The sequence below is a fragment of the Vipera ursinii genome (assembly GCF_947247035.1).
Source record: "Vipera ursinii genome assembly, chromosome: 1".
Classification (NCBI taxonomy): Eukaryota; Metazoa; Chordata; class Lepidosauria; order Squamata; family Viperidae; genus Vipera; species Vipera ursinii.
The window spans coordinates 335,233,603-335,249,579 of record NC_139512.1 but is presented as its reverse complement, the minus strand read 5'-3'; the positions used below and the strand labels follow the sequence as shown (position 1 = coordinate 335,249,579).

Sequence of the window (15,977 nt, the reverse complement as noted above, 5' to 3'; positions counted from 1 at the left end):
GGAACGAAAAGATTCCATGCATGTGTTTGTACTTGAACACGTTTATTACTAAAGGGAGCCAACATCTTTCTTGCCCTACACAACCAGGCAGGTTGGTTGAATTACTTGCAGTACTCTTACCCTTATTCTAAAATTTTACTCTGCCTTTCCCTCTTATCCACAGGTGATCACTTATGAGGTCCTTAGAAGGAGTCCCATTTTAGGGGGTGAAGTATTTCTTAATTTGGTTGGTTACTTGTCTGAGACAGTTGCATCAGGGGGATGTCAATGCAAGCAACCAGAACCCCTCAGTGAATAGTCTCAAAGCAGCAGCTTTAGTGTTTAGCCACCTGTGTTACAAGAATCTTGTCAGATTGCTCACATTCCCTTGGGCACAGTCAGATAAGGCTTCGGGGATTCAGAGGTAAGTTATGTTGCTTTCTGCAGTGCAAAGACTCTATAAACTCAGCACCCTCTTAACACCTCCCTCCAGGCTATCTGGAGATGCCACTACAGGGGAAGGAAGAATAGTAATCTTCCACCCCCTTTCTTACATGACTGAATTTGCCACACACCACACAAATGAAAAGAAAGGGGCATCCTTTTTTTAAAAAAAAAACTTTATTCAATAATTATATCATTAGCTGAGTTTAGCCATTATACAGCATATACATAAGGGATGAAACAGAGAGAGGTGGAAGAACTTCCATTCATCACCACCTTCCTTTGCTTACAACTCTGCCAAAAAGATTGCAAAAGATATCTTTTCTTCCTCGCTTATTGTAGGAATGAGTGGCTTTGTGGCTTGGAAATCCAGGACTCTGAAATCTATAGCAAATTAGCCTGGTTTTTGGCAGCTTGGCAGCAGACATGATTAGATGAGACAGCTCGGGTTGTGAGAAAATGTGGGCAAAGCAGGGAGTTAGTTGGCGATGCAAAAAGACAGGAGCAGTGGGCATTTTCTCTGGGAAATGACAGACACAGATAAATAACAAAAGGGATTCTTCCCTCCATTCCACAGTAAGTAAGTAAGGGCTAATTCCTAAACCAATGATGGCGAACCTTTTGGCTCGACATGTCAAAACTTCAGAAAACACTTGACTCTGCTGACCCCTCTCTCTCTCTCTCTCTCTCTCTCTCTCTCTCTCTCTCACACACACACACACACACACACACCGCAAACAAAAGAGAAATAATTTTCTACCCCATCTAGGCCACCCTGAACATTAGCTCAGGCCTCAACTTCATCCCTAGCACCAACACTGCCACTAATAAAGGCACAAAAGCTTCAGGCTATGGCAGAATTGCCCCCATGGCCCAACTTTCCCCAGCATCTGCTACGTGCCACTTACCTTTAGGAGATGTTCTCCTTCTGTTAACTGGTTCTTGCAGCCTACCTGACTTTGCTTCAGGTCAAATCAGGCTTTGAAGTGGCTTTGGAGAATGCTCTTCCATGGCTTTCACAGCCTCCAGAAACTACACAAAAGCACAATCTGTTCTTGCATGATTTTCAGTGGCTTAGGAGGCTATGTAAGAGCATGGCCCTCTTGCTCAACTTCTGGAGGACCCAGAAGCTGTACCAAAGCACACCTCATTCTTGCCTGGCCTCCACAGCCTCTGAAAATCGCAGGAGAATGGGGTGTGCTTTTGAGAATAGTTGTTGAATGTTGGCATAAACTCTGGTGTGTTACTCAAAATGTTGTGGTGTGTCAGCTTTGACATGCATGTCATAGGTTTGCCATCACTGCCCTAGACAATGTGTTCTCTTGGTCTAGGCAGCTGCACTTTCTGACTTTTTAATTCCAATTTTTCTTCTAGACAATGCAGGGAGTACTAATACACATACAGCAGTGGTGGTGAACCTATGGCACGCGTGCCAAGGGCAGCACTCAGAACCCTCTCTGTGGGCATGCGCACCGTTGCCCCAGCAGAGTTTGCCAGAGTAGCGAGCATGTGGCATTTGGATGCGACAGGGCAGGAAGCGAGCAAGCGGCATTGGCCCCCCCAGGGATGCCCCAGAGATGGTGAGGGACTGGCCCCGGCCACACTCACCCAGTCTGCCATGACCACTGCAGCCATGCCCACTCAGTGGGCCACACTCCCCACCCCCCCTGAGGGCACCACAATGCTGATGCAGCCCTGGCACTTTGCGATAAATAAGTGGGTTTTGGGTTGCAGTTTGGGCACTCGGTCTCTAAAAGGTTCGCCATCACTGACCTATAGTGTAGCCTGCAGGGCCTCAGAAAGGCAGAATCTCTCCATGGTTCGTGCCTTAGGGCTGGCCGGAGGGAAATAGGAAGTGCCAGCAAAAAGTTCGCTTGAGACTACTTAAGTTCTCAGGAAGTTAGCTGACAGCTTCAAAACTGGGGTGGCAAAAGTTGCCAATTTATTGGTTTATTAGATTTATACCTTGCCTTTCCACCAAGGTTCAAGGCAGCTTCCATGGGAACTCCTGTTGTTTTATCCCTACAACAGCAACCTTGTGAGGTAGGTTGGCCTGAAAGAGAGTAAATGGCCCAAAGTGACCCCGTGAATTTCTATGGCAAAGAGAAGACTTGACCCCGCTTTTCCCTAGTCCTAATCCAACACCTTAATCACTATATCTCTACCATCCTCGTTATCACTGGGTGATACCAGCCCAGAAAGGAAGAACAGAGGTGTTATTAGGGTGCAAGTTGGGGTTCCTTGGTATCCCTTTCCCTGCTGGGCTGTGGGCTGCTTTGGGTTGCTCCCTACCCCCATTGAGGAACTATATGGACCCCCAAATCTTCCTCATAAAGCAAGGCAGCGCTGAAAACTGTCAGTGGCTCATCTGGAGAGTGGGCTAGCTGGCCAGACACGAGGTCCACACAGAGGGTCTCATCAGACTCCATTGGGACAATGAGAGTGAAGACTGCCAAAGCACCAGCACTTGGTTGGCTTTCAGCCACCGGTTTGTTCTCCAGTCCTTCAGGCTGATATCCAGCTGAGTCGCTGCGGGCAATGGCCTTGTTGGAAAGGGAGAGCACTGCCTCAACTTTCTCGCCTCTGTGCCCGGTCAAAATTGCGCTGACCAGATAGCGGCCAGAAACAGGAGCTGTGAAAATTCCTGAAGGGAGAAAAGGACAGAAGACTCATTGGGCAAAGAAAGATATTTTGCCTTTAACCCTAGCTTACAGAGTACACGTCAGGAGTTGGAGACAAAGTCTTAATTATTTCAGAGATGGCTAGGGAATGATCTGACAGAAAAAAGAGCTTGAGGAAGAAAATTCCATGGGAAACCATTGTAATCGGCGGGTCATGGCAATAGGCAACTTCATATTGTAGTGGAGAGGGCATGCTGAATTTTCGTGGCTAGGGCACCTTAGTGAAAAAAGATTGCAGCATTCAGGTTCATCCTAAAATGTCTGCTTGGCTATTACCCTTCCATGGGAAATAGGACCCCTTCGTGGATTACCGCCTTGTTGTGGCGAAGGGGTTTGCGTAATTCAATGAAGCTATGAGCTATGCCGTGCAGGGCCACCCAAGATGGACAGGTCATAGCAGAGAGTTCTGACAAAACGTGAGAAGGAAATGGCAACCCACTCCAGTATCTTTGCCATGAAAATCCCATGGACAGTACCAAAGGGAAATAGGATGCTAAACAAGTGGTCTGACCCAGCTGCAGGCTCCTTCACGCTATTATGACAACCATCCCATTCTTTGCATCTGATATTCACTGACCTGTATTTGGGTTATAGAAATTGCCATCGTTCACCAGCTCCTTGTCAAAGATGATGGTTCCAGTATTGACATGCCAGGTTGTCAGAGCCGCTGAGAAGGAGACTTTGGGCACTCTTCCAGGAGGACCTGGTGGTCCTACAAGAGAATTGGGAGAAGAATCACCTTCTATTGCTTGCTTTCCTTCTCTATCCTAATCTACCAGCTTTTCAATTTGATCACATTGGTCCATTTACATGAAACTCAGCAATCAAAACTGTGATCTCCCCTAGCTTCTATAATTCAAGCAACAGCTTGTAAATATTCTCCTCGCTCTCCTTCATTACCCCATCCCCAGCCCACAGCATTACAGAAACAGGGGAGATGAAAGAAACTGCCTGAAAAGGAGACGTCCAGTAGTAAAGCATATAAGCTATCCCAATATCAGCCAGGTTTAGCACTAAACTCCTGTTCTGCTAGAGATTTTAAAGCACTATTGCTACCAGTTCTAAACTAGATAGGACACAGGACTTAGTAGATCCAATTTCCTAGGTTTAAGCCTTCAGTTTCCTCCAAGAATAGAAATTACTTCTCTTCCACATCTCGTTATCTGGTCTTTATTACCTTGTTTTCCAGGGAAACCTACAAAAGAAAGAGAAGGAATCACATGAATGAATACAGGTATGGCCATGAGGTGGGATAAGCTATAGTGTCTTGCACTTATTGGATTGTACTTCCTACAGTGTTGATAGTTAACACTGCAGGTCAAATAAGGAGAAAATGTGCCCTTGATGCACCTAGACTGCATTTAGTGAAGTCTAGTTAAGTTCATAGTTGAAGGTTTGGCAGCTGTTACTTTTGCATACTGCATGCCAACAAGAGTACTCTGGTACAATTCTTCCCATTATCATCCTAATCAAGCCTTCCTTGTTTGTTTGTTTTAAGCCTTATTATCCACTATAAAAAAATCTCCAATCTCAACTTCCTTGTAAGAACATCTGTTTAATCCAAGAAGTAGACCTGTTGCAGCTGTCTTTCTTCTATCTGAAAATCATTAATTGAGGAAGCTCCTGAAACTCTTATCACTAACATATTTGGCAAGGATGACTATGGAATGAAAGGGAATTGGAAGAGATACAGCATTTGCTAAGCAGTAAAGCGGATCTTCTTGGGAGCATTGTATATTAAAGGCGCAGGTTAGAACACCAACAGTAATTGAACTTGGCCAGTTTCTCACCTGGAGGCCCCTCCATGCCAGTCTTTCCATCCTTGCCAGGAGGTCCCATCAGGCCTGGGGGGCCCTGTTTTCCCATGGGACCTGGAAGACCTGGAGGGCCTGAAATTCAGAACAAAGGACAGTCATTCCAGATAGCACCTCATAAGAAAGGGGAAGATGGCTAGGATATACAGGTAGTCCTTGACTTCCAACAGTTCATTTAGTGACTGTTCAAAGTTACAACGGGACTGGAAAAAGTGACTTATAACCGTTTTTCACGTTTACGACCATTCCAGTGTCCCCATAGTCACATGATCAAAATTCGGATGCTTGGCAACTGACTCATATCTATGACGTTCGCAGTGTCTTGGGATCATGTGGTCCCCTTTTGCAATCTTCTGACAAGCAAAATCAGTGGGGAAACCAGATGCACTTAACAACTGTGTAACTAACGTAACAGCTGCAGTGATTCACTTAACAACGGTGGCAAGAAAAGTTGTAAAATGGGGCAAAACTCGCAACGAATGTCTCAATTAAAAGAAGAAATGTTGGACTCAATTGTGGCTGTAAGCCGAGGACTACCTGTACTATGCCAACCTTGAGTCCTACCTCAAATCAACCCATGCTACTACTCCTAGTCCATCTTTCTCCATCAGAGCTGCTAAAAATACCTGTGAAGTCCTGCAGTGTGAGGTCATGCAGCTGACCCTTCAGAGTATGAAGGGAGCCATTAAGAGTGCTGAGGTGGCGGTGGATGGTGCCCAACTGGCTGCCGTGGATCTTCTCTAACAAGGCTCCGTGGCTGCGCAGAGTCCCATTCACTTCATGAATGCAGCCCCACAAAGCCGAGATGTGCTTGTCCAGCCCTTCCTTAATCTTGCGCAAGCTCCCTGAGACGTGGTCCAGTCGTTCACAGGTGCCTTCCAGCTTAGTCAGTCGCTCTGCCAGACCTCCAGAGGCCCTCCGACAGTCTAATGCCTCCACTTGAAGAGTACCGCTAAACCGATGAATCTCATGACCCAGGTCCTGGAAGCGCACATCACTCTCGCCCACATGCTCCGTCACCTCCTGCTGTACGCGGTTGATCTCTGTGATGATGCGATCCTTGGTAGTGCCCAGCTCATGGATGTCGGTTTCATGCTTTTCCACTGTGGCCTGCAGCCCAGCCAGTGTCTCATTGAGTGAGCTGAAGCCCAAGATCACCTCGGAGAGCTCTCCCTGCAAAGACTGAAGGTGGATGCTGGAACTGCCGCCAGTCACGCTGAAGCCATCCAAAGGTTTGGAGGTCTCCCCTTGCTCTGTGCCCAGTTCTGGCTTTTTCCCCATTAGTTGGCAGGCTGTTTGGCAGGTTCCCACTTGCTCCCTGAGCTGTCTCATTTCTCCCCATAGCTGGGAGCAGCTCTGACTGCAGGGATGGTGTTCCAACCTTTCGACCTCTTGCTCCAATTTATCCAAGCGCTTATTGGTGCGATTGGAATAACGTATTAAATCTGGCGGCCCTGCACTCATGGAAATCACCACCTGGTTCTCAAGCTCGCCAATTTCTCCGGCCAGCTTGCTAAGCGCTTCACTGTTTGCTCCCACCAAGCCTTGCAAGTTTCGCAATTTCCCCGACACGTCGAGCTGGTGGAGGTTGGAGCCCAGCAAGCGCAGTTGCCCCTCGTTGTCCAGCACGCGCCGTTCCAGGTCACTCAAGATGTTGCTGATCTGTGAGTCCTGGTTGCCCGGTTCGGTGCAGATCTGGGTGCAGGCGTGAACCGAGACGCGGACCCGCTCCAGCGCCCCCTGCTGCTGCAGGCTACTGTCCTTCAGCCCGCTGATGTCCCGTGACAGATTGGCCAGAGCTCGGCCCACGTGGCTCTGGAAATCGTTTACACGGGAGAAGAGGAAGTCGAGCTGCCTCTCAGCCCGGCCAAGCCGATCATCCGCTCCCTGCAGCATGACCTGCAAGTCCATCAAGTGCTCCTCCAGGCTGCGCTGCGTGGTGTTGACGCGGCTCTCCATCTCGGTCATTCGGCTGTCCACACTCCAAGGCCCCTGTGGCTGCGGCCGGCCTCCCACATGCTCGTTGAGCGTGGCTACCGAATCGGACACAGTTTCCAGGCGGCGCTCCAGCTCGGCCACCCGACTCTCCATCTGAGGGCAGCAGGCCTTGGGCAGCTGCTCGGCCAGGCGGCTCACGTGCTGCTGGATGGTGCTCATGGCTTCACGGTTCCGCTGGTCCTGGGAGGAAAGCAACTTCTCCAGAGCTCGCATTCGGTCGTGGTCCTCGGCTTGCTGCCGCCTCAGCCCCTCCATGCCCGTCAGGCAGGAGGCACAGGAGTCCTTCAAGCGCCGCTCCACCTCCCGGATGACCTCGCCCCGGACGTCTGACCCGCTGCCGCCCGTGCCTCGCCCGTTCTCGTGGCTGGTGATGCGGTTGTCGAGGCGCTGCAAGTGGCGCTGGATCTCATTGAGGGCTTCCTTCATCTCCGGGTGGGCAGCGGCGTCTGCTGGCTGCTTGCCGTTCAGGGAGGTCTCCACTGCCCGGCGCACATCTTCGGTCAGCTTGGAGTTACTGGCCTGCATGGTGGACTGCAAGTCTTGCAGGTGCTTGGTCAGGCTCTGCACTTTTTCTTCCAGCTGTTGTACTTTCGCTGAGTCCCTGTGTCCTAATGGGAGAGATTGAAAAAGGCGTCAGAGCACTTTGGCTTGAATTTATCAACTTGACAAAATAGTGGGGAGCTTAAATCTGAGAGGCTTGTTTAACTCTAAGATAACCTCTCTTAACCTGCTCCCCTCTTCTTGTGTGGAAAATGATCTAAGCATTTACTTGATTCTCAGGCCCTTCTGGTGAAACTTCCTAGTCCTTGTTGCTCTCTGTATAACACCAATGATCAAGCTACCGTGGAAGTTTAATCCAACTCTTCTATTTGGGATGCCCTACATTGGGCGGGATATAAATGGGATTAAAAAAACACCAATAGAGAAAAAAAAGTGTAGTTCAGGGTTAAGCAGTGGAATCCTTGGTGCTTTCTCAGCTTGGCTTTTTGCTTGCAGATGTTTCATTGTATGTGCTAAACAGGGAGCAAACCCACATAACATTGCACAGATATTACCTAGTTGAACAATGAATCAGTTGCAAACAAACAGCCAACCACAGAGAGCAACAAGGACTAGGAAATTTCACCAGAAGGGCCTGAGAATCAAGTAAATGCTTAGATCATTTTCCTGAAACCAAAATTGCGTTAAGAAATGCTTAAAATGGGCTGTTGATTCTTGGAATATTCTTGCACAAATCACATAAGCCTTTTCCTTACATGCAGTTTTCATTGCCATCTCAATGCTCGTGGATCATCTTTAATCATCTCCAGCCTGTGATTTAAATCATGTTACACCAGTCCTTTGTATAGTGTAAAACCTTTTCCAAACAGAGTGGCACAGAAGCATGAGGTATTGATATTATTGTCCCCCCCCCCTCCCCAATTATGGAGAAGTATAACAAGTATAAATTATCAGTAATTATAAGATGGTTGTTTTAGTATGATTCTATTATTGCATTTATGTGCTACCCATCTCATGATTATGCAACTCTGGGCAGCATACGTGAGAAACACATGTCGTTGGCTATTCATCAACCAGGATGTTTTTATCATAATCACCAATGAGGACAATACAGTTTACTAGCTAGCCAGGACAAAATGTAACTTTAAATTATTCTAGAATAACTTAGTTACTCTACCCTAATGGGGGGGGGAAGGTTCCTTCCTGGAACTTAATCTGAAGAAAAGTAAAGTTTATTAGCTTTTTTCAGCCGTATGGCCAAGTAAGAGGCAACTACAGGATACAAACTTTTTTTTAAAAAATCCCATTTATATCCCGCCCTTCTCCGAAGACTCAGGGCGGTTTACAATCTAAGAAGCACAAATCAATGTGCTTAGCAAGAGCCTTCATTCTATGTATCTGCCTGCTTATTAGGGCTTTCGCCCCCCCCCCCAAGCAGCATTTTTACAAAGTCAGCTTATTGCCCCCAACAATCTGGGTCCTCATTTTACCTACCTCGGAAGGATGGAAGGCTGAGTCAACCTTGAGCCTGGTGGGACTTGAACCTGCACTAATTGCAGGCAGCTGGTGTTACTTAAGGAGGCATTAGCCCACTGCTCCACCAAGGTTCTAAACTTGCTGGAATATGACCAAAGCTCCCTCTCATTCAGCACTTTCTTCCAATAGCAATTGGCTAGTATTTCTAAGAAACTGATGATGGCTTCGTCTATAACTTGCCTCCAACATCTGGTCTTCCAAAATCCACTGCATTTGAACGAGGAAAAACTTAACATCTCTCCATGCATTTACTGAATGCTCTTTAAAATCCTATCCTTAAGCCTTTTTAAAATAATCTCGTGAGAACCTGAATCTCTCCACATCTGGCACTTATCTTTCCATCAGCCTCCTTCAACAATGAGCAGCTGCAAAGATACTGGGTAGATTGTAGTCATTTTGAAGATATTTGACAGATGCAGCTTGTCACAGAGGGGTGAGAAAATAAATCCCACTAAAATGCCATATTTTCACCCATTAAAGATTGAAGAACTCCACTGTTCTTCATCTCCTCTGACAGTTTCATGCAGATTCCCCTAGAACAGGGGTAGGCAACCGTGGCTCTTTTGTGATTTGTGGACTTCAATTCCCAGAATTCCTGAGTCAGCTGAGCCAAGGTTGCCTACCCCTGCCCTAGAAGCAGCAGCACGGGAGTAAGAAGCATGGGAAAATACCCAATGCTAGGAATCAGATTTATTCTAATGTACATTTAGGCTGAGAAAATCTGAGAAGATGTTTGTGGCAGGAGAAACCAGAGTGATGAGTTGTCGGTGCTGGGAGCCAACCAGGTGAGAAGACATCTGTGAAGATGTGTTGCAATATTGCCAAGTTATAAACCCAGAGCAATCCTCAAGTTTTTTTCAAAAGGCAACCTTTAAAGAGTCAATCTCTTAGGAAGCTGGCAAATGCTATGATTTATGCTCTCTCTATATACATTTGCATATGCTGATCACATACATAGCTATGCTTTACCTCCCTGGCTTCCTCATTTTAGAGGTTTTCTTTTATGCTAGGAAAACCACATGTAGATTTTTTTTTAAAGATAGCAATTATACCATCACATCAAACTGGAAACTTTATTTACACCTTTTGAATTTACCTTCTCCGCCACTGAGTGGGTTGCCAAAGCCGGATAGGTTGGGTTGACCAGGCTGAGGTCGTGGTCGGCTGGTAGTAAGTAGTGTCCCGCTTTCAGCACAGTCATTGCCTGAATAGCCAGGGCAGCAGCGCCACTCCAAGTCTGAAACCATCTTATAGGCCACCTTATAGCGTGGGCGCACAAAACTTCGATATCTGTCAGGTAAAAGGAAGAGCCAAGAGGATTTGTGCTTGGAGGAAGAAATGGGGCAGGGGTCTTTTTGTGGGTTAACTATTTGCTTGGAGAAGTAATAACATTCTTAGCAGGCAGCTGGTAAGCAAACTGCTAGCATTAGATATTTTCCTTCTTAGGGTGAGGTGGTTCTCTTCTGTATAGCATTCCTTTCACCTAGGGATAGTCAGAGCTCACTGCATATATTCCTCAGAAAAAGATAAAAGCTCATCTAGTTTGAACAAGCATTGGTCTTTCTTCTGGACAGATAGGCTTGACAGTGACTGATCTAAAAAAAAACTAAACGGAGTCAAACCTGGTTAATGCTTAAGTAGGAGACCACCAGAAATCCTTAAGATGTAGTCTACACTGGGAAGTAAAAAAAAATATCCCAGAAGATGATAATGGCAAGCCACTTCTGTGTTGTTGCTAAAATGACAGTAGGTGGATGTGTTTGTATCTAGTCAAATACATACACTCAAATAGTCACCAAAAGTCAAATCTGACTCCAAGAAAAAATTATAATTTGTTTGCAATCCAAAAGTTCACCACTAGGAGGCAGCAGATCACTTCCATGTACATAGCCCATTAACTTTTATTGGCACTGGGATGGGTGCATTTCCCTGATGGACTGGGCACACGCCAGGCAACAGCCACAGGCATCCAGCCTCTCTTCCCCATTTGCCCAGAGAAGTCATGACCTCTTACTCCACCCAGGTAGCAAGCCAGCTTGCCAGTGAGGCTGTGATCACTGCGAACGAGAAGGAGGCAGATGTTTTTTGTTGCCCTGCTGCTGTTTTCAGTCCAAACCCAATTCTACAGGCTATGCAATGACTCGGAACAGTAAGAGATTTACAGTGACTTACACAGGTGTTCCCTTTTCCCTGCTCGCCCCTCACTCACGTGACAACACGAGGACACTGGAGTTGTCCCCAAACACATGGCTGATAATCTGGTTTCACATATGTGTCGACTCCATCCTCCACCACACAGCTCACACTCCGTGATACCACATAAGCACACCAATTCCTGCAACGGTGCAAGAAAGGAGGGTTGGGTTGATCCACAACTGAATTATTTTGTTCTATTCTAGCCCACGTACAGCAAATAGTAGCAAAGCCCAAAATCTACCCCACTTCCATCTTCCCACATGCCAAAGATGCTCTAATTCAGAGCTGAGACCAGGACTTAAACGGCTTCATTTTCAGCAAGATTCTCTGAGTAGCATGTTTCTAACTTCTGCCTACTCCAAATTGCTAAAGATAAAAGAGCAACATTGCTTTGACATATTTGGCACAAGATTCAACTTCTAGAGAGGATGAGGATTTGAGAGAGGCCTTAAATTTTAATGCTTGTTTTAAATAAATTAAATCCCCAAACAAAGCATGGGATTCAAGTAAAAGCCAGAGGCAGATGTGCCTAGGCACACTTTGATGTTAATCTAAACTAAGAAACTACTCTTCATTGTTGCTATTGTTGATAAAGACCAAAAAAGGTACTGACTGGAGAAGCTTCGTGCTGAGCTACAGAAGTGGGGCATGGCTATACAAAGACAACACAGGATGGGGGGGAGACTTGGCTCTTCAATAGAACATCTGAAAAGAGTCTGTTGCTGTTTGACCACATTAAGCCAGCAATGTGATGCAGCTGCTAAAAAGGCACACGCTATCTTGCATTTCATCAGGGGTTCCCAACCAGAGGTGTGAGGTAATATTCCAGTGGATGTGAAAACTTGGGTTTTCAAAATTACAGTGTATATGCATAATTTGTTGCTGTTATTTTGAACTTTTGTAAGGGGTGAGAGAATATATCAGAAAAGTACTAGGGGTGCGGGGTATAGAAAAGGTTGGGAGCCGCTGCATTACATTAATAAGTATAAAACTCAAATCATAGGAAGTAATTGTTCCTTTCCACAGACTCCATTTGGAAAGGGGGGTACCATAGTTCAAAAAGATAATGACAAATTGCAGTAAGCTCAGAGAAAGGCTACTGGGAACCAATCTGCTCTGCAATCCAGCCCGATGATGAAAAAAGGTGCTTTTCCACAAGGCAACTGGACTTCTGTTTTTCCTTGAAGACATTTGGCTTTTCATTCAAGAAGGCTCTTCAGTTCCGGCTGAATGGTGAAGGACCCATTTGAACTACTCAGGTGACCTTGAAAGCAGAGCTGAGTCCAAGTGGCCTCAATGACTCTCAGAAAGAGTGCTAACAACCAGATGACTGCAAGGAATATACATCCTCCCATCCTCCACCATTCAGTCAGAAATGAAGAAGCTTCTTGGATGAGAAATGAAACATCTAGGAAAAACAAAGTCCAGTTGCCTTGTGAAAAAGCACCTTTGGGAGAATCATGACCTGGATGACTAAGAATCTTCCTAGACATTCAGCCCTATGATGAGCAGCAAAAGAATCTGGACAGGGGGAAAAACAAGACCGAAGGGAGAAATGACGGAAGTCTTCAATTATCTGAACTGCTGTCACAAGAAAAAGGAATGAATTTATTTTCCATTGCCCCAGAGGGCAGGACCAGAACCAATGGGTTAAAATAACAAGGAAAGAGTTCAGGCTTAATGTCAGGAGGAACTTCCCAACTATATGTGCTATCAGCCAGTAGAACAGGCTGCCACACAAAATAATGAGTTCTCTGGCAGAGGGCGGATAGTCAGAGAGATTCTAAGGGATCCTGTACTGACTAGGTGGTTTGAGTAGAACAATGCCTTTAATATCCTTTTCTGTGAACAGACTAAGTAAGTTGCTCATGATCTGTGGAATCCCACTGCTCTAGTGAGAGAAAACGTGTCATCTCCTCCTCCTGTAGTATAGTGAATCCCTCAAAATCTTGAGTAACCGAGGAAATGGCACCAGAGCAATTCCCTCTTCTTTTGTCTCGTGGCAATGCACTTAATGAAGGAATCCTAACTCCCTGCTTTACTGACATCACTTGTCACCAAGACCCCAGTTGCAGTACATATTGGATCCAGGTGAATTGCCTCAAGAATGCTTTTCACCTTTGCTCGGACAGACCCTTAAGGCCTAATGGCCTTTAATCAAGGAGGTGTTTGATCTTAACAAGAGAGATTCTGCTGAAAAACAGCCAGGTCAAAGGCCAGGCAGGGATGCCTCTTTCCATTATTGGAAGAGATTAGACTGAACTAACAAGTTACTTTCCTACAGGTTAATGTTTGCCCAGTTCACCTTATCTTATTTCCCATCCTCATAGAGGAAATTTAGGGCATTTCCTGCATGCCAGGGTCAACTTGAGAAAAGAATTCATATGAAATGATAATAGATTGATCCTCTAAGCATGTGCTGAGAACCTTTCCTGCATTATAATTACTATGAGAAGATTTTGAATAGGGGCAGTTCAAATCAGACCAGTATAAGCCTTTTCCCATTATCTGGTGCTCAACATTTCTGCCTCCACTGAGAACTGCCAGAAGGCCCCACTCTGTTGGGAATTTCCAGCAGATGGCAAAACTCATTGGTTTTGACAGCCTTTGGAGATCTGAGATAATATGTTGTTTCTGTCTGGCTGCTATTTTTGTGTAATGTTTGTGCACTGATTCAGTACGTTTCCATAATGGATGATTTTAGTCTTGGTTGTTATAAACTGCAATAGATGTGTGGCTGAAGGACTGCCTATAAATCTAACAACAAATAAATATTCTCCAGATCTCCAAAACCAGCCCCTGAGAAGAGGCCTAACTAGGAGAAATCTTGGGCAGAAATCTATCCTATTCTGGGCAAGTTATGGAGTAGTTAAGATGGGAGGAGGAAGTGAAGGGTGGTTGTATGAATGAACAAATCTTGTATTACTTTCCTTTTCTCCCCTAGCTACAACTCTTGCCAAGATCCATTTCTTCTTACTATTTTCTGGAGCCCCTTTCTTTCTGCCTCTGTACAATGCTGCTCCTATTTCTCAAACTAGCTGCAAATTTACCCTGGAATCTAATTCCCCCTTCAAAAAGCAGTATCCATTCAAACCCCAACTGTTTTTGCTTTTCCTCCCCACCTTCCTCCCCCCAGCCCCAGGCTAGCTAAAAAAAGAATCTGAAGTACTGGATAAAGCAGCAAAACTTCTTTCTCCCACCCCACTCCCACCTTGTCTCTTGTTTCCATTATTTGATTCTTCAGCATTTAACTCAATTCCTCAACATCCCACAAATATTTTGTGGTCATCTTGATGCACAACCCTTTCTCCCATAAAGACAACCCATCCCCAAGTCTTATCCTCACAAATATTAACAGCTTACGATACTTCTAGCAAGCAGGACTCGCCATTGAAAGCCTCCACGCTCACCCCACGTTTGTGGGAAAAGACCGCTCCCCCAAACAAAAGAGGAAGCTGATGGGGTGGGTAGCTAGACCAATTGTTTAGGATCATGTTGGGCATGGGATAGTCCTCAGCCCTTAATTTGCATCCAGAGCCTCTTTCCACCTTCTGTTGGGAAAGATAAGCACATGGACAGGAATTGAAGTGTGTTGCTATGGAAACACCATTGTCACCACCTCTTTTCCATGTTCACTGTCAGGCATCTTTCTTGGGATTTCAAGCCAGCGTATAATCATTCATAACAAACATATAACAGAACATAGAGTCCATTACAATAAAAAGCAATCGTTTTATGAGGCTTGCCGCTATTCAGATTTAAAATTTAAAACTGACATAGTGTGAATCCTATTTTTTTCCCCCCCAAACCCACATGGAGGGATAAACAATGGGCACTTTTAAACCTGCAATCACATGCAATGAAGATTTGCCACTGCTGAGATGGACAGCCAGCCATATCTAAATATGCAATATTTAAGCAAATAAGGAGGCCCTTCTCTAGTGGGGCCTTTTTTCAACCCTCCATCCTCTTCCAACCAGCTCCCGGGTCTTCCCCATATCCTTTAAACCTCATAGGAAGACAAAAGCTGTCTTTTCCAGTGGCCTCCCCTCAGGCCGGTGGGAAGCAGAAGGCAGTAACCAGTTTTGCAGAAGCTCAGACGCAGACGTGCATTATGCCTGTGGAAGTCTGACTTCCTCCTTTTTGCCTTTCCATTTCTTTCTGCGGGACCCTCATCCAGACAGCTTGATTTTGCTCCAGCCCTGCATCTCCCATAGTCTGTATAGTCAGCTGTCTTACCTGTGGCGGCTGGCCACTCGGGCCCCATTGGTTGCTTGTGCTGTCGCTTGGAGCTGGGTGAAAGGCAGGTTGCTTCCTGTGTATAGATTGTACCTGGGAGGATAGTTCATGCCCCAGACCTCCCTGGCCAGGAGGCCCCACCAAATACAGAGCCATGCAGTGGCCCCAGGGCTGGCCATTCCCAGTTCTTGGTGGTCCTCTCCCTGAGTCCCCGGGTCAGCTGCACATGGCCTGGGCCCCTAGGCCTTGACAGCAGGGCCAGTGATGCTGGCGGAGCAGTAGTCCTCCTTCCTTTCTGGCCCTCTCCCTGACACTCAGCCTGCAGGCGCGACGCGGGCCGAGAGGGCTCTCTGTGCAGCCGCTCACTCCTCACACACTGACAGCTTTGCAAACTTCCCAGAGCTGGCTTGCTCACTCCCCCCAACTTCCTGCCTGGCAGCTATGAGCCCCAGCGCCCTGTCCCCCTCCCGCCAGCCTTCCCTATCCTGGGCTTCCCTGCTCCCTGCCCAACCGCTGGCTCCCTCACCCCTGGGTTGGCCTTGGCCCTCTGAACATCCCCTCCGCCAGCCAGCCTCGTTCGAAATGGGGA

The 15,977-nt window shown here is 46.5% G+C and overlaps 1 protein-coding gene across 1 annotated transcript; it reads right to left on the bottom strand.

Annotated features, from left to right (window-relative positions):
- Nucleotides 1-619: 619 nt before the first annotated feature.
- Nucleotides 620-15,755, bottom strand: EMILIN1 (elastin microfibril interfacer 1). The gene is made up of 8 exons (XM_083358745.1): nt 15,389-15,755; nt 11,163-11,288; nt 10,050-10,243; nt 5,545-7,524; nt 4,895-4,993; nt 4,282-4,299; nt 3,682-3,816; nt 620-3,067 (listed from the first exon to the last, which is right to left on the bottom strand). The coding sequence occupies exons 1-8, from the start codon at nt 15,565-15,567 to the stop codon at nt 2,712-2,714; spliced, it is 3,087 nt and encodes a 1,028-aa protein (XP_083214871.1). The 5' UTR covers nt 15,568-15,755; the 3' UTR covers nt 620-2,711.
- Nucleotides 15,756-15,977: the final 222 nt, after the last annotated feature.

Coding starts and splice junctions, on each gene's coding strand:
- EMILIN1 (XM_083358745.1), bottom strand. CDS start 15,567: ATGGCCAGCCCTGGGGCCACTGCATGGCTCTGTATTTGGTGGGGCCTC. Junction 7,525..10,049: donor CCCACTCAGTGGCGGAGAAG/GTAAATTCAAAA, acceptor CTCTCCCATTAG/GACACAGGGACTCAGCGAAA. Junction 3,068..3,681: donor TTTCTATAACCCAAATACAG/GTCAGTGAATAT, acceptor TTCTCCCTTCAG/GAATTTTCACAGCTCCTGTT.